Below are 18,520 nucleotides of genomic sequence, written 5' to 3' on the forward strand. Positions count from 1 at the left end.
CCCCCCCCCCCAGACAAAAAGGAGAGGGGAAACCCATCGGACGCAAGCGCTCGGCCGGACCCTATAGCAATTAGCGTCGTTCATCGTTATCCCCTTTGCAGCAAAGCTGGCGGTGGTTCGTGCACAGCAAAGCGCCGGGGCGGGAGGATGAGAGCGGTGGCAGCGTGCGCAGGCACAAAGGTACCACCTGGTTTAAGGCTGAGCATCTTTACAGGGGGGGGACGTCCCCGGGTGGGATGTCCGCTGCTGCGTGGTCCGGAGGTGGGAGCATCTCCCACCTCCTGGGAGGTGCTTTCCCCATCCTTGATGCAGGGCTGGATTTGGCTGTAGCGAGCGAGGACTCACCAGGGGGCTAAATTTTGTTGTTATTTTATTATTATCGGTTTTCTTGCAGAGTCACTCTGGCTGCACGTGGTCTCGGGCACCGTGGGTGAAAGTAGGGGACAACAGATGTTAGTGGCAGCAGAGCAGCCGGCAGTCGCGGGACATTTTTTGCCGCAGCTGCTCCCAGCAATGCCATACGTCTGGAGGCGCAGTTGCCGGGTATCCCTGGCGTCCCAGTGCCTCAAAACTCAGTCCTTGGAGTTGTTTTTCCATAAAATGATACTAAAGGTTCATCTCCCAGGGCCGTTCCCTGTGTCAGGCTCCTCTGGAAGGGGTCAGACCCCCACCAGCAAGACCCCACATTGGATGAGGTAGCAATCCCATTAGATTGGAAAGGGGCAGGTGCTGTTTCCCAGCATGATGAGGAGGGCTGGAGTGCCCCGGGCCTCTCTGGGGACCTGGTGGCTCCTCTGAAATAGGCTGTTTCCACGTGTCCGTCTGTGCCACCTTCACTCCCGCTCCAGTAATCCCTGCTACTCTTCCTCCACCACTCAGGCAGGTGCAGGATGAAGCTTGAAGTCACGGCCTTGTTAACGGAAACGAAACAGATGGGAGGAAGCAGAAGATACACTGAGCTTCCAGGTTGTTTCTCTCAACCCAAAGATACCAAAATAAGACCAGGTGATTTAACAGTCCCTCCTCTCCGAAATCTAGGAAGGCTTTTTGATGGTGGACCATCCTCTGAGCATCCAGATGCTGGCAGGGGGGTGCCACGTGGGATGGAGAGGGAAGCATCCTGGTCTGCTTATGGCTTATGTGACCCCGACAAGCAAATATTGACACTTTGTCTCCAGTGAGTGGAAAAAAAACATTTTATTGTGTCGATCCACATCATTTTTCCCCATAAGGACCGTAAAGGCTTTGCTCTGCCCTTGCTAATCCTGAGGTCCAGGACCAAAACCTTGCACTGGATTTTAATCCCTCGAGCCTTAAGTGAAATTTGTAGGCTGTGGTTTCCCTGCGTTGTGTGTTGTCTTTCGCAGAGAGATGAGCGGTGTCTGTTTTAGGAAGCTCAGGCTGTGCTTGTATGTAAAGCTCTTTCCCTCTGAGCTCTGTCCAAGCCCTCCTTGCGATGCGGGTGCTGCACTGGAGGGCTCTGCGAATTTAAGGTGTCACGGTTAAAGTGTTGTGGGACTTGTCCAGCTCTTAGGAAGCATTTTTTTAATCATTTATAAGATCTCGGGTTGCTTTTAAAGGAAAGCAGAGGAGCAGTGGTTGGATGGTGAAGGTGACGTGGGAATGCGACTTGTCTCAGGGGAGCTGGAGGGTGAAGCCCAACATCCAGGAGCTCCCCAGCCAACGGGAGACCGGAGAAACCGTTTGTGGCGATGAAGTTCTGCCTTTGCAGGGGGATGTGAGAGAGGAGCGAGCTACCTGAGGTTCTTGGCTGGCTTTGACACCTCTGTTCCCATAGCTGAGTCAGCCTCGTGCACAAACGGGATGGGAATGGTCTACAGAGGGTTCCTGAGCGCCGTGAAAAATAACGTGCAAAGCATGAAAACATCCTTCATAGTTGTTAGTCCTTGATCCAAACTGTGGAAGGGAAGATGACAAGGTGCTGAGCTTTATCTCCAGATGTCCCTCCTTCAGCACTCTGTCTTGGAAGAGAAAAATACTCTTTTTTTGCTCTCTGAGCGTCCCCACTTCGGGGTGAAGCGCTCCCTTGGCTTCACTCTACTGTGGTCTCCTGGTGAGGACAAATTTTGCTGTGCTGACTCTCCCCTTCCTTCTCATTTTGGGTCTCTCTCTCCTATTTCTCCTTGCAGCTGTCCTTGCTGCTGCTTGGTCTTTTCCCAGCAGGAGTGGTGTGAAATTGTGGTAGTTACCACTGGTTGAGTTTGCCTGTAGGTCTCTGCACAGCAGCAAGAAAACCCTCCTGGACCTCATTTAATTTCATATTCTTGCTGCTCAAGGGAGTCTTTGGGGTCCTGTGTATTTGTGAGGAGCTATATCTAAAAGTACGGCAAGACCCTATGGTTTCTGTGGAAGCTGGGGGCAGCAGATGAGCTATTTCAGGAGGTATTTGGGGCACGTTTAGCATATTGCCTGACTATTTCTATTAAAATATGGAGCAAATAAATATTGTTAATGATTTCATTGTTCTTCAGTTTGGCAGAAATATTAAGACATTTACATTACACATGCCATCGTTAAGTTTCAGAGTTAACAGTCTGCTGCTCTGTTTGGGGTAGCTCATGGTCTTCATCAGGTTGGGGAAAGGACAACTGTTCCTGTCTCGAAAATCTGGAAGCGTTGAGGCTTCTGGACAAATAATCTCCGTAAATGCTGGACAAAGCATCCGTAAATACTTTGGGATGTTCTTGTGAAACTCCTCGGAGAAGGCGCAGTTCTGCTACCTGAGTGTAATTAGCGCATTACTGAGTCATCCGAAATAAAGGGCTAGTGTAGCTAACCAATCATTTTCTGTTTGTTTGAGAGACTGGCTATTTTATTTTTATTTATTTATATATATGAGTGTGCATATGTATATATATATATAGTCATTTACAACATAGATGCCTTGCTGGTGATCCTAAGAGAAATATGTTTCCTGCTCAGTTCAGACTGAAATGGGGATGACGTTGGATGTTCTCAAAGCTTTTGTGCATTTAACCATCAACTTTCCTGCTGAAAAGAGAGGTTTTGTTTCTCCCACGTCTGCCTTGGGCTGTGCCGTGGTCGGTCTTGGCTTGCTGGACTCTGCATCATCGTTGTCGGTCTTCTGAAATGTAGAGGTGCCCCAACAGTGGCCAGGAATGGGGATGGTGTCTCTGTAAATGGATTTGAGATCTTTGCTGGTTTGAGTTAGCTTTTGGAGACTCCTTTGAGGCAGTCCATGGACCTCTGAGGCTTTAGGGACCACAGGTTGACTAGGAGTAGTCTCGTGCTTACTTCAGAAAAGCCATTGCTCCTGTCTCCTCTCCTAGAGAGACAACCCTTGGCCTCCCCTGTCCCCCAGGCACGTAGCAGTCGTGGTACAGGAGAAGAAAAAACTGGTTTCTTAGGTGGTAGGAGAAGCTGCGGTGACACAACTAAACTTCTGCCTCTGCTACCTCTGCAGGACCAAATCCTGCCACGCCTGTCGGCCAGGAGCCTGCCTCAGGAGTATTTCATAACATGCAGCAATTTATCGAGGGCGTCTCCTCTGTGGCCACCAGCACTAGCTCAGCTTCGCCTTCTTCCCCAGCATGGTTGCGTCCACCACGCTGCTGGGTGGTGGTGGAAGCCATCTGCATCTCTCAGGTGGCGGGACGGAAAGGGTTATGGGTGGGATGACGTGTCCGTGGTGGGGGTTGTCCCTTGGATGGGGAGCGGAGGTGGGCAGCTGTGTGGTGTGCCCCATCCCTTGGTGTCACGTCATGCCCAGGTGACCTGAGGATGCACGCGGGTGCCCACAAGCTTCTCGTTTCTCACCAGCGATTTTAATTGGCCTTAATGCAAAAAAACCTCCAACCAACCTTCCCCCTCCCTCTGGAGCTGGCCCGGCTCACTGGGACTGGTTTGTACAGCCTGCGCTGCCCTGGGAAGGCTTCACCACTGCTGGAGCCTGCCCCACGCCGAAGCAGAAGCTACAGGGAGACACACAGCTGCCACCAGCTTCCCCAGCCACCTGCGACGGGGAACCGTTAACAGGGTTCGTAATTAAATCTGAAAAACGCTTTTGAACTCAGGGAATCCTGGAGGAGCCATCTTGCTTGGCTTGCGTTCACCAGGACCTTGGGAGAAGCTGGTGTTCACAACCAAGCTGTCGCCATCCCTCCGCCGCCGGTTGCGTTGGGTGATAGCTGGCACGGGAGGCAAGCGGCTGGGTTGGCGTGGGAAGGGTGGCACGGGTCTGGGTCTCTGCGGTCAGTTGTGCTGTGCCGCGCGACAGGGATGGCACCCAGTCCATCCCCAAGCTAGCGTTGAAAAGGTCTTCTGCAAATAAGTAGGAACGATCCCGAGTGTTTTGCATCGTCTGATTAAATCTCACAAGTCTGCCTATGCAAGCACAATGCTTTCGAGCTAGAACAGAAATGCACTGCAGATATTTCAGGGGTCTCGGCCGTCACAAGCACTGAGCATCTCGTTTGTGAAGCCAGAGCTTTGCCAACTGGCATGGAGCCGGTCGCGGGTGGCACAGCCTTGGGCGAGATGGGGGCTGGGGCAGCCGCTTTGCAGAGCTGGGCTCACCCATGGCCGTGGCTGCGAGCTGCTCCTTCTGCGATGTGGTTCGCGGAGACGTCATTTTAGGGCCACCAGCTTCTGCAGGTGGCTTTGAAGGGTGTTCAGGTCTGCAAAAACACATCTTAGTGTTTGCTAATGGGGGATCTTGCAGGAATAATTGTGGGGTGAATTTTAAAGGATTTTTTTGTCCTGCAGAGAAGTGTGCGCTCTGGTCACCGGCAGGACTATGGTGTAGTCTAGGTCCAACCAAGCCAGCTTGAAGCAGTGGTCTGCAAATGCTGTTTTGCTTTTGGGTGCTGGCATCTCCCTGCATCACCTGGCCAGAAACAAACCCCCTGGGCCGGAGGGCTCCTGGGCGCCGTGTCTGGCTGCAACGAAGCCAGAGGGGATTTTAATAATGTGCCGTGAAAAATACCATCTTGGGTGTCTGGGCAAGAGAGGAAAAGAAAGCAGGAAGGGTTGTGGTTGTGCTGTGGTTGTCAGCTGGAGTTTAATAACAGAGAAATGTTTTATGTTTAAGGTGGTGTTCGCTTTGCATGGTGAGAAGAGATGGGGGTGGATGCCTGCACCCACAGGAGCCATATTCCCTTAGATCAGGGCATATCGATGATCCAAGAAATGCCAAATGGCTTGGAGGCATCTTTGATTACATTTTTCTCTGGCTCGGGAAGCCGGGCTGGCGATCCTAAAGCTTGCAGCAATAATTTTTGCAGCTGGAGGCTTCACAGCAGGACGTGGAGGCTCGGGGTGCTTTTGGAAATGATTTCTTTATTTTTCTTGCCGCGTTCCTATTTCATCATTGCAAGCTGGTAGATGAGTTAGGTGGAGTTTTCAGGGGCCGTGGGGTCTCACCACAACGGCTACGGATGCCGCTAGAGGAGGAGGAGGCCACGGATGCAGATGAAGAGGCTGAAGCGCTGCAGGGGACCAGCTGTGACGAGGTGATGTATGGCTTTCTCCGACGGCTTTTTCCCCTTGTTTTGGGACCGGCAGTTTCTCGCATCCGACGGCAGCTCTGAAATGAAACACAGGCTTCTGGAAAGCTCTTCTGGTGAATGACGAGTTTTCCATCCCTTCCTGCATCCCTGCTCTGTCCATCCCCGTGCCGGCCTGGCACGGGCAGTGGGGTGTTTTTTCCTGCTTCTGCGGATGCTCGGAGCAGCATCGGTGTTGGGCCGGACATCGTATCCCTATGGAGCACTTGGTTGTTGGCAGACCCGCAGCATCCCTCCCTGCCTGGATGCTTTTAATGCAAAGATTCACCCCAGGGTGCTGGTCCCTCTCCCTCCCTCCTGGGTTTCGGAGCATCTGTGGAGCACACATTGTCTTTCTCGGAATCGGATCCGAGAAAGGATATTTGCACAGCTTTTTTTTTTTTCCTCTATATTTGCGTTACATGGGGTGGAAGATTTATTTATCGACTGCAAATGGCCACTTTGAAGCGTCTCTAGATTTCTGTGCTTTTTTTTTTTTTTTTTTTTTTAATTAACAGAAATGAGGCTTATGCACTCAGACTGGCTGTCACTCGCTATTCCTCCAAAAGCTTTTTTAACCCGGGGACTAATTTCAGCCAAATTTGACAGAGGAGTGCAGGTCTCAAAGATAAGAACTTACAGGCTGTAAGAAAGAAGGTGGAAGAGGGAAATCCAAATTTCTTCTTGCCTACAAGGAGAGGCTGCAGCAATCGGGAGCTTAAATATCTATCTGGGTGCAAGTGGGTCGGTTAACTCAGAAGTGGCTTTAGTAAGTCACTAAATTTTCTTTACGGAAATAACCCAAATTGTCTTGAATGCGGGGAAGGAGGAGCTGGCTGTAGGGATGCTGCCGGGGAGGGTGCGATGGGATGATGCTAGATGACCTTTAAAGGTCCCTTCCAACCCAAACTATTCTACTCTGTGCTGCCACGCTGTTGTCCCAGGACTTTGTGCTTGACCACCGAGCTTGCAGTGAAGAGCTGGTGGCTGATTTACCTCCAGAGTCTCCTGCCTGTACCGCTATCCCACCGTTCAAAAGGGTTTTCCAGCCTTGAGCTTAGCCTCGCCGTGTACCTGCTGGGATGGATAATTGAGTATTATGCTGTTACTGCTCCTAACAGTGGCATTTCACATGCTGCCACGTAGAGCGTTTGCACCCTGGGGAGTGGATCAAACCTGTCCCCAAAAGCTCGGCCAGGCTCTGCCCGGGCTCGCTGCAGTTTCCTGTTGAGACCGAGGTCACGGCCGGCAGCATCGCCTGGAGGAGATGAGGCTGCAGCACCATCGGCTTTTCGGCACCATCGATGGTCTGTGAACTTGCCTTGGAGCTGGTGCTGCTGTTAAAAGTGATTAGTGGACCCCCAGTTCCCAAGGGAGCCGGGGATGATGCTCTGCCCCTCTCTGCTCCTGACAGCCTTTCCCATTACAGCTGCAGCACGAGGCTGCCTTTTCTGTCCCTTCCCCTTCTGCCGTCACTATCTGCACTTTGATTTATTTTTTTTTTTTAAACTGGGGATTCTCTTCCTTTTTTGTCAGCTTGGAGAATGATTTTCCTTACACTCTTCTCTATTTAGGGCTCTGGGGGAGGAAGTGACTCAGCTTTTCCCCTGCTCTGGTTTGCACAGTCATCTCTTGCTGGCTTTGCCAGGGTTTTCCTTGAGCACCTCCGGTTACTCTCACTTCATTCAGCAGGAGCCTGTCAGCCTCCTCACCGCACGTTTCGGTGGGGAAGGGCATGGTGGGGGAGGATGAGCCGTCGGCAGGAGCTTTCCCTGTGCCAGCAGGATAGTAACGCAGCGAGGAGGACGCGCTGCCAGACCTGCAGCAGCTCCAGGTCTCCTGCTCTGCTCCCTGTCCGTGAGCATGGGCATCTGTGGAGAGGCAGGCAAGTCCAGCCAAATGAAATTTTGGGGGCTAGCCTAGTCATAGCATAAAAAAATTGATGTAATTTGATGGCACAGACTCACCAGGGAGAAGAGAGTTAAGATGACGCCGGTCGTGATAGCGGCACTGCTGAAGAATGCCATGCTCGCACAGGCACTGATGGGAGAGGTCTGCGTGGATGATGGATGGATGGTGATGCTCTCTCCGTGCAGGACTGCTGCCAGCTTGCCTTTCACGGCAGAGCTGAACCGGCTGCTAAATACCGGGGAGGAAGCATCGCTTGCTCTCCGCAGGGCTTTCAGATGCTGCTGCTCAGCGAGGGAGTCACTGAATCGTCTGCCACTCTAAGTGATACCAGGCGTTTGGCGTGCCACGTACTATATTAAAAAAAAAATGCATTCCTTTCAGGTTAATTGTTCTCCTCTTCTGGAAGCCAGCACAGCTGGCTGCAGACTCTGCTTCTTTCTAAAGGGGAGAAGGGAAAATAAAAAGAAGAAGAAACTCCCAAGCCCCCCAGAACCCTTCCTCTCCCCCTCCAAAACCCAGAGACTCAAACCCTGAAAGCAATTTTCATCTGCTCAGGAAATTCCAACATGCGCCACTTATCCCTTTGTTTTATAAGGTTGCTGGAGTGGGAATGATCTTTGTCTCAAATTATTCTTCTCTCAAATTCTATCTTCTCTCAAATTATTACTCTCAGGAGTAATAATTTGTATGTGACGGGATCCTTGCTGGGGAGACCTTACCTCCGCGGCAGAAGTCCTGTGCCTTTGCTGACGGTTGGCTCTCCTGGGTGGTCTCTCGGCTCCTGGGTTGGCTCTGGCTGGGAGCAATGTCACGGGAGCATGTGTTGCGGAAGGTTGGGCAGTGTTTCTCCAGTAGCTTATGGTAATAGGGCTACCGATGCTTCATAACAAGTCCTCGCTCTTGGTCTGCATGGTGCATGCGGAGGAGTTTGATCCCACTTTGACATGGCTGAATTTCAGCGAGTGGTGAATTTTAGGGTTCCACAAGCCTTTGGTAGAACACCGGTAACTCCGGGCATGGCCTTATTGAAGCTCATGTGCTGTGAGCAAGGACTTCTCTGGTGGTCACAAGATTCAAGCTTTTTTTTGTGTACATTAACACCTCGTTTGGCACCAAGGATTGTAGCTATTGATATGGACCTTCATCATGACCCTGTTTTGCCAGGTGCTTGAGAAGAACTGAAAAGTAAGGCCTTTTGGCACGGCGGGTGGTGGTCTCATGTCATGGGATCCGTGCCAGCAGAGCTTTTAGTAGCTTGGTAAAATACTATGTTTGCTCAGCAGGGCGAGACCAAGCTTCTGCAGTGTGACTGGAGCACCTCTAAGGCACCTCCAAGTACGTAGGGGCTACCTGGGAGTCCTCATGTTGAACAGCAAATGCAGTTTGCCGGTAGCAAAGGTATCTTGTTGAGTGCCCCAAAACAGGGCCTTGACTAGACGAAGATCTTGGGGCAAGGAGCACAGAGCCCAGGACCCAGAAGTTACATCTGATCTTTACTGGGATCTCTGTTGAATCAGACCATCCAGTTCAGCCAGAAGTTTCTGGAGAAGGTGTGGTAACCTTGCAGGAGGCATGTTTCACCTGCCCCTCGCATTACTTACCTTCTCGAGGAGCTGTTTGCCATGGGAAGTGTGCGGAGGAGGCTCTCTCCGGGCACTGGCAACCATAAATACACAAGGAAAGAGTCTGGTTGGAAAGATGAAGGAGGCACTTTGTAAGGAAGCCATCTCTTTGGTCTGGTAGTCAACAAATATGGTGGTACGCTGATGGGGATGCTGGTGGTTAAGCTGTCTCTAGTAAGTAAATGTAAACTCTGAGAATTTCCAGGTACTTTTACAAGAAACCCCAGAAAATGAAGGCCATTGCTTCTTGTAATACCCATGTCAGATCACACCTCTTCTCCTTCCTTGAGTCTCTTGGCCCTTGCCTTGGGCCAGCCCGTTGCAGCAGGTGGGGCATGGGTGCCTGGGGACATCACGTTGCCTTTTCTGGCCAGTTCTGGCTGCTGTGAGACACTAAAGGCATTAAAGTCAAGTTTTATGGGAAGTGCTTTAACCATGCTTCATGGTGGCTGAAGTTGTGAAAAAACTTGTAATTGAGGAGTTGTGGAAATTTAGCAGCTGAGGTGAGTATTTATGTGGAGGTGGTCAGGTGTGCTGGGCAGTCTGAAGTTGGTCATCACCTAGAAATGCTTCAGTAACCCAACTTCGGTTTTGCTTGCTTGTGTTCATCTTTTTTTTCTTTTTCTTTCAAGAAATCCAACCAAATCATGAACCTGTCAAAGGCCATTAGTTAACCAGCGTGGTGGTTGTAAAGCATCCGCTGGTGTGACTCTCAGATCTAAGTGGATGTCAAGAGGTGGATCTGTTGGCGAGTCCTCCCCTCCGTCCCTTAATGCTTCCCACCTTTTCCACTTGTCTACAAGCGTTACGCTGTGCTTGACGAGAAGTGGCAGCTAGTAAAGCCTTCCTCTCCTTCTTTCCACAGGTTAATAAGCCTCAAACTAAAATTTTCCACTTATTTCCTTAATTCTGTCTGTTTATCCACATTATTACAGTGGACACGTCCATTGTGTGCTTCCAGCTTCTCTCTTCTTGGGTCTCTTCCACGGGGCATGGTGTGTTGGGTTGACGGTTGGACTCGGTGATCTTAGAGGTCTTTTCCAACCTCAATGATTCTATGATTCTATGATTGTGTGCTTCCAGCTTCTCTCTTCTTGGGTCTCTTCCACGTCATCCGGGGACATGAATGAAAAGCGTTGTCCTCGCACCTACGCTCAACTCAGGCCATATTAGCTCTCTTCTGAGCATCTCTGTCTATTGATTAAAGCATTAGGAGGAATGTCAGCTTGGAAGCAATGGGTTTGATTAGCTGATTATTTTAACAGAAAAGCAGCGAACTTTGATTCAAAGGACATGAGAAACTGTGGCCGCTGTTTTCTAATGTGCTGGAGGGAGGTCGGAATACGTAACCAAGTGAGAGAATCGGTCGGGAAGCTAACGAGGGGAGTTTGCTGGCTGAACATGAGCATCGTGCGTGAGGTCTTCTGCATGACCTAGGAGTATGGAAAAATATTTGTGTATATTTGAGGGGGGGCTGCTGGTTTTTGGCTAGTGAGCTCTAGTGACTGCAGGAACTTCATGGTTGTATGAAGCACGTACAGGACAGTTGAGTCTGTAGGATGCTCTTCTTATGTGACGATTGGGTTTAACTGGTATCAATCAATCAGTGAAGTACTTTGAAGGACTTCATGTATCGGTGGACTACTCGGCAGTTGGCTGGTGGGAAAAGCTTGCTGGTATCAACACAGCTTGCTGGAGGGACGGCTGTGTGGTCTGAAAGCGTGAGGCTTCACAAGAGCATCTCATACTGTTGGTTGATGTGTGGGTTGCCCTGAGCTGTCCAGGGAGCTGATGTGGGTTGTAGGGGCACGCAGGAATATTGGTGAGGTGTTGACAAAGAAACAGCTTAGAAAAAATTTTGGAGAGACCAGTGAAGGAGTATCTGCCTCCAATGTTAACAAAAGCAAGTGGCTTTTGGAAGGTGAGGGTTTTATTCAAGTCACCATCTGGAGGGAGACCCTAAAGCCCAAGCAATAGGTGACTGGTTTCTGTCTTCTGGAATGGAGGTTGGGCCCCAGTGTTGGACAGCCAAATCGGAGACAGATGATGGCTCTTGCGTGGTACAGATGGGGAGGAAGAGAGAAGGGAGGGGTCAGGGCAGTGAGCACATCTCCTCTTTGGTCTGCCTTTCCTGTTTGCTTGGTCCGGTGTCAAACATCTGGATGTGAGCTCAGTCCAGCTCCTGCTCTGGGGCTGTAGCTGGGGCTCCTCCTTGAGCCCTGAGGTGGCCAGGACAGGCAGAGCTGATGTCAAACCATCCAGGAAGGAAAGGATGGGTAACAGAAAGCCTCCGGCTCCCTTTTTACAGGGAAAAGTGCATACATACCCTGTACAGCACTTGCTGCATGGGACCATCCTCTTTGCCTCCTGGAGCAGGCAGCTTTGCTCGCTATGAGTGGTCGTCGTGTATTTGAGCTTCATGTCAGCCTCTGTTACCTCTCCTAAAGGTCAGCCTGGACTTCCAGGCCACTTGCTGCTGGGAAGAAGTTTCTTTTGGTCTTGATTAGGCTGGAGGCAAGACCTGGTGGCTTGGTCCTGGAAGTCTGGGCTAAGGGAAGGTCTCCCTTGGCGAGATTCTGGAGTTACTCTGGATTGAAGTAAGCTCTGGAGGTCCTCTGGTCCAGCCCTCTGCTCAGCACAGGGCCAGCTTCTACGTCAAACCTGCCTGCTCAGGGCCTCATCCAGCTGAGTCTTGGCACTGTTTCCAAGGATGGAGACCGCACACCCCCTTGGGTCACCTGTTGGGTGCTGAGCCATGCTCACAGTGAAGGTATTTTCTAATATCCCATCGGAGTTTCCCATACTGCAGCTACTGATCCTCAGACCTTGAGGTGAGCAGCTGCCGTGGTTTGCTGCTGGAGAAGGCTTTCTGCTACCGGTCTTTTCCAAGCCCTTGGCGTATCGCTGTTGGGTTGCTCAGCTCCTCGGGGACATCACCACTTTCTAGCAAGGCAGCAGCGTGCGTGTGCCTGTGTGCACTGAGAAGGCTTATCGCCAACTGACCTAATTATTATAATCTCGCTCTTCCCTAGATAGTGCAGGTTTCCTTGGCTCTCAGGAGGCTTCCCTGGTTTCTCCAAGCTGCTGTTTGATTTCTCATCTGTCTTTTAAAAGTAGTATTTGTTCACTCAGGCTAGGTAAAGCCAGAGAATAAGGTTTGTAGCCAGATACAGTGCAATGCTTGTGAACTACCTTTCCTGCTCCGATGGCCGTCCTGCTGGGTTGGGTGGCCCCAGCCTGCCAGACCTTCCAGGCAGCCCCCCTGCATGCGTTTGCTTGCAGCCCTGCTCTTCATCGCGACCCCCTCCTCTTCCCCCTGCCCCCTCGTGCATCCTCTTTACTGCAGAAGTCCTCTGGCTGCCGAACTTAATGGGTGAAAACTGTTCATTGCCACTTTCTGCCCTGCTCATGGATGCAGGGTTGTTGCCTATCCCATTTTTTTTTGTTGCCTGTCCCTTTTTTTTGTTGCTGTTCTTCCCTATCCCATTTTTTCTTCCTTCCGCCAGACCCCTCCTGCTGCCCTGCCCTCCCCGCTGCAGATGCTGCCTTCCCTACCTGCCCCCTTTCCTTTCCATAAGGGGTTTGTTTGGGTACAGGTATAGTTAGGCCAGTTACCTTTTAAAGGTGCCAAATTCTTTTTTTCAGCAAGGCAGGGATTTGCAGCACGTTAACAGGATTTAACAGCTACTTCAGCAGAAATAAAATAAAGCCCAGGAGAGAAAAAAGAACAAAACCAACCCAACAACAAAACATTCCCTCCACTCATAAACTTAATTTTCTTCCTGAAAATTGAAGTTGGGAATTATCCCTGTGCTATCTGAAAGCTTAGTCCCCATCGGGCAGAGAATAACCCGATATAACTTGGTGCCTCCTTGCAGGGACAGGGCTTACCGCTAAGCTCCCTGGTTAAACCATGGGATCAGCAGAGGTTAGCAGCACCGCAGGGGCTTGGTGGCAGAGGGTTTGAAAAAACAACAAGTCAGCAGCATTATCCTGAAAACCTGTTGTTGTGGGTTTTTGTTTGGTTTTTTTTATCCCCTTGTCATGTACAGAATCCAGTTTGACCTGAAAGGGAGCGGTAGAGGATGCAGCGGGGCATCATCCGAGCATCAGCGAGGCTTTATCTGCATTGGGGTTTCTGCAGCCCCGGGTGTTATCTTGTGCAATGCCTGATAGTCTCCGGAGAGTAAATATTTTCTCCTGGGGCAGAGCAGCCCGTGGAAGAGCTGGGAACAAGCCGAAACAGAGGCGTTGCTGGGAGGATAAAGCCCGAAAGGGCTGGCAGCGGGCTTGTGCCTCCTGTCGCACCTTGCCTGCAGCATTGGGGCTGCAGCGGTTCCCCCTCTCTTTGGGGGGATGTAGGTGTCCCATTTTCCTTATTTCCCTCTTCTTAAAAAAAAAAAAAAAAAAAAAGAGAGAGATGTGCACTTTCCTGAGGTTCCTACGAGTTTCCAATATATATGTGAATTATGTCTTCTGTCCTGGAGCACTGCTGCATCCTTTGGGTGGGTACGCCAAATTACCCTTAGGTATTCTGAATACTCCTAAATATCAGCCCACAGAACAAATAGTGGATGGTAACTGTATTTTTTTTCAGTTAATTGGCCTGTAGCAATATCATGGTAGTAAGGATAGTTATGGGGGATAAGAGGATTTTTAGCTGGGGTCAATGAGAATAGATATTTTTATTTCGTTAAAACAGGAAACAAAAAAATGTCAGGTCAAAGAGGCTTTATTCAATCCAAAATGAAATCTGTTTTTAAGTATTTTACACTGTAATGGAGAGCTGTGGAAATTTAGTGTACGTCACCGTGAAATAAAAGTAAAAATCCTGTGTTTAAAAATAACAAACCCTAAAAAAAACCCCGAAAGAACTTTTTCCAGCATCTTATTCCCAGTGTTTTGGCTGCAGTGACTTGACCAAAACTATTTAAAATTCACCAAGCCAAAGCTGGGCTGCTCGCAAACAAGTGTTTGTTGGTTGGGTTTTTTTAATTGTTATTATTTGACGGGTTAATTGTTATATATGACGGGTTCAGCCTTTTGCTTCTGCAAAAGGGGATTCAGTTCCTCGGGAGAAGGCAGGTAGGGGAGGTATGTGGCCCTTGTCCCACACCGGAGGAGGGGATGCGTGGGACTTGAGTGCCAGATGTCACCTCCAGTTCCTGGTGCTGGAAGGCTTCTTCTGGACGTTGTTGGACGTGTGGGGATGCTCACCAGCAGCAGGGTGTCGCCGGGGACCGGGGCGTTCCTCAGCAAGCACAGAGGTTCTTCAAGCTCCCTCTGGGAGAGAAAAACCCCGAAGAAAACTCTAGTGGGAGTGGGGAAAGCCTGCCCCAAGCCCCGGCATTTTGTGGTTATGTTAGCAGTGGTTGCACCTTCCTCTGAAGTCTCCAACTGCTTGCAATAACTCAGGGCTAGGTGCAGAGTTTTTCTTCATCATTCGTATTGTATAATTTATTCCAGAAGTGCCTTTTCCAGGCCCTTGTTAAGCTCAGCTACTTAATTGGTGGGTCATAAAGATCCCTCAGATACCCTCGTCTGACCTGCACCGTACAGGCATCCAAGAGCCGGCAACGATGGGCTTCCACCTGCACGGCCCTTTAGTGTGAGATACCATCTGGGTATATAGCGTTACACAGTCTCTTAATTAATCGAATTCTCCCTTACCTCTTTTCTTTTTTTTTCCAAAGCTAAATAGTTTGGGCTCTCTATTTGTGTCTCTGAGGTCAAAGGTATGTGAATAGCAGGCATCCTGCTGTGATGTTTCTGCTGAAACTGCTGATGCTGCTCCCCTTTGCTGCAATTACAGTCCTCCCCCCATGTTCTCGTTATGATTAACTTCGGGGCTGTTAATCCCTTGGGTGTAAACAGAGGTTGGCTGGTGCAGGGAGGCGCAGGAGGGGACTTTCTCAGATGCTGACGTGGCCTGGCACGAGCTCCTTTGGTCCCTGCGGCCATATTCAGTGGGGCTGCCACATGGTGGAGGTCATCACGGGAAGACCTTAATGAGGAACTTGAAGGACCCTTCGACAAAAGAACAAAAAATAGTGTAAAACTCGTTCGTGGATGTGTTTCTGGATTGTCCTCATGCCTGCAGGTCCCCCAGTCGTTGGGGGGGGTGTGTGTCAGTCCTGGGCATGGCTGGTGGGTTTTCCACTGCAAGTGGGGCCTTGGGGTGGACACAGCTGTCCTGAAAGATGGATCCTGTTGGTCTTTGATGTCTGCAGGTGGTCCTGGGTCCTCCAGTCGTCATCCAGCCCTGTAGGATCAGCATTTCCTTTTGGGTCAGGAGGCAAACTTATCAAAATAAGTATTTCTGGCACTATCCCTGACCAGGCTGTATTTGTGGAGAAAAAGCTTCTCTCGGTGCCTTCCTGGCCTGGTTTCCTGAGCTGCTGGGTATTTACTCAATGCAGTCACCCCAGAGGCGTTCTGAAAACTAAGGCCAAACTTCTGATGTTCATCTAAGACCCTCTAGATCTGTGATGCCTTCCCTGCAGTAGCACCTTGAAGTTCCAAGACCTCTTTCCTCCTCCCCAAGCTAGAAGGGAAAGCCAAGCATTTAAGATAAGTCCTAGCAGGGCTTGTTGTGGTTTACAAGAGAGGGAAGCGAGGTATGGTGGCTCGCTCGGAAGACCCAGCAATACATCCCAATCACACGTGCAGCACGTGGCGTGCTTGGGTCCGTGATGGAGCGCTTGGACACAAGGAGCAGCTCAAGGACATTTTGGGATGAACTTGAGGTTCTTGTCCCCAGTACACCGGCAGCAATGCTGGGGCTCAGCGGGGCATCTGAGACCTGGGGTTTGCAGAAGGGACTGATGTCAAGGACGGTGTCAGCAGGGCACGTTAGGACGTAGGGTTGGTGGATCCCAAGGCTGAACATCAGCTGTCTTAATCTGGGCCAGTCGTCTAGACTGTCATTGCTGCTGGTAGAGGTAAACAGGCACTCCCAAAGCTCGCTTGATCTCATGTTCATCTCAAAATAGGTCAGCTATCGTGTCCTGGAAGTACCTGTCTCTCTGTTTGCTTTGTATTAATGAAAACCTTCCTGTCCTCCACCCGCCCACCGAGGCTCAGCGGAGTTGAACTGCTTCATTTACCTCTTATTAATCAAACCCAGCGGTCCCCTGGGCGATAAACGTAGCCGCACAAATACTTGTAGCATCTTTACTCTCTGGGGTTCGTCAGGCTGCTCTTCCTCCCATCCCCATCGCTGGCTTCTTATCACCCCTTACTTGCTGCAATTTAGCGGGGGGTTAACCAAAGGGCGAGTGGGGCTGCCTGGGGAAGGGCTTTTGGGGAGATGTGTGGCTGCATTGCTGCTGCAGAGCATCCAGCGAGCAGAGCGATAGTCTGGGAGTGATTGCGAAAAAATGCACTTCAAGCCTCAAAAAGGAGGGTGGTGGCCGGCCAGTAACTCACGAAAATTCCCAGGGCTGAGCATCACCTGCTGCTGCAGCAGCTTTGGCCAGCGCAGTGAGGTCGTGGGTCCACAGGGAACCGGAGCCCATCCCTGCCCCACACGGCAGCATCCCTTGGCTTGGCGGGAGCCTTGGTGGGCGCTGCGGTGTCTGCGCTGGGCCACCTCCCTTCCTAGAGCAGCTATTGGGAGCCCGGTGCAAAACCTGGGTCCATCTGGGTATCAGATGTGCTCTCTGAATTGCTATCAGAAACCACGTGGGAGAACACGCAGGAGATCCTTGTAGGCTGAAAAATGGATTTAGGGTCTCCAAGGACATCTTCCCAAGCTGTGAGAGCTGTCTTAGATGATGCCCTTTGCCCACAGCAATCTCAGGGAGCCAGGTTTAGTTCGGGTGGTCCCTCTGGTTGGAGTGAGAATCATTTCTCCGAAATGCAATCACTTTGCTGGATGGAAATCTGCTGTCTAGACCACATCCAGTCCACGTGGCCAGGAGCAGGAGCTAATGAGGACACTGTGTCCAGCCCCGGGGGAAGGGAAAGCTTTGGCAACCGACTCAGTCCTGGGTCAAAAACCTGTCCTTAAATATGCGAGGGTTGGATGCCTTGCTGGGTTGTGTGCCGGGCTCTGTCCTTTCCCAAGCAGAAGGTTCAACAAGTAGGTAGGACATGGGAGATGACGCTCGTGGCTTTTTCCCTGTCTTTGCAAGCGGCTGCAGCTCTTACATTGGTGTATTTAAATCTGGAGGAAGCCAGAAGCAGGGACAGTGGTCCTGGAAAGCTCAGCTCTCGTGACGCTGATGTCAGCTCTGTGCCACGTTGGACCCGCTTGTGTGGTGTGGAACACCGATCCCACAGCATTCCCTGTCCCCTTGTGCTTCCCCAGGGCTTTGTTTGCTTCCCCGCCTCTTAATTTATTATTGTTAGACCAGAAGCATTATGAGGAAGGGAATTCTTTTCCTTCTGTGTGTACAGAATTGCCAATTTCCCCAATTCTTGTTCTTTTCCACTAGAATATTTAGAAGATCTCATCGATGGCGGTGCCGTGGCCGCTGCCTGTATGGGAACTGATAAGGTCCATGACTGATGCTCCCGGGGTGGCCGTGATGTAAAAGCCAATCTGCTGTTTATTTTATAACTTGAATATTTAAATGCGGTGGAGGAGCGGGGGTCCAGGATCCAGAGGCAGGTTTTGGAAATTTTCTTTGTTTGTGGGTGTTGTTGAGTGGGGTTTTTTAGAGGTTTTTTTAGCACTGAACGTAATTAGAGATTCAGAAAAATCTCTGAATATACTTATCTGTGCATGGAGTCATTCAGATGAGTTTAACCAGCTCAGAGAGGGGCATGGTAAGTTGTTTATTTTCCCTTTCCTCTGCAAAATGGCAGAGGTTTACTGGATGATTTTTCTTTCCAGGTCCAGTTGAGCAGCTCATATTAGGCAGAAGGCACAAAGATCCCCTATGAGCGAGCCGCACTTGGGTCATAGGGAATTGTCTCTCCTTGAAATCTGCTCCTTGCTTTGCTCATGAAACCGAAGCCCAAACATCACCGGATCCGAGGCTGGGAAGGATTGTTCCCCTTGGTCGGAGCAGCAGGAACCCAGGAATGATTTGCTTTTCTCCGTTGCTGATGGTGCAGAAGGTGGCTGATGTTGCAAAAAGCATCTTGCTTTCTCATTCCCATTTCATCTTTCAAAGACCTTGAATATGGGGGCCACCTGAGGCTCTCCTGCCCCCGGCCTTGTCGCACAGATGACTTTCATTTCCAAAAATGAAGAAAGCTGTGATGAAGGGAAGCAATCGGTGGGGATGGAGGCGAGATTCCATGAGAATGTGAACCTCATGAGGTTCGACAAGGCCAAGTGCAAGGTCCTGCACCTGGGTCGGGGCAACCCCCGGTATCAATCCAGGCTGGGGGATGAAGGGATTGAGAGCAGCCCTGCCGAGAAGGACTTGGGGGTACTGGTGGGTGAAGAGCTGGACATGAGCCGGCCACGTGCGTTCGCAGCCCAGAAGGCCAATCGTATCCTGGGCTGCA

The 18,520-nt window shown here is 50.6% G+C and overlaps 1 protein-coding gene across 4 annotated transcripts in view; it reads left to right on the top strand.

The window, feature by feature from the left end:
• The first annotated feature begins 130 nt into the window (after positions 1 to 130).
• The window catches only part of CTIF (cap binding complex dependent translation initiation factor), a 145,776-nt gene continuing 127,386 nt past the window's right edge, over positions 131 to 18,520 (top strand). For all 4 annotated transcript variants that reach the window (XM_009278440.1, XM_009278442.1, XM_009278441.1 and 1 more), the window contains exon 1: positions 131 to 180. In XM_009278440.1, coding sequence (XP_009276715.1) covers positions 148 to 180 — 33 coding nt within the window. In that variant the 5' untranslated portion in view covers positions 131 to 147. The remainder of the gene's footprint in view (positions 181 to 18,520) is intronic.

The sequence above is a fragment of the Aptenodytes forsteri genome, unplaced genomic scaffold (assembly GCF_000699145.1).
Source record: "Aptenodytes forsteri isolate BGI_AS27 unplaced genomic scaffold, ASM69914v1 Scaffold178, whole genome shotgun sequence".
Lineage (NCBI taxonomy): Eukaryota > Metazoa > Chordata > Aves > Sphenisciformes > Spheniscidae > Aptenodytes > Aptenodytes forsteri.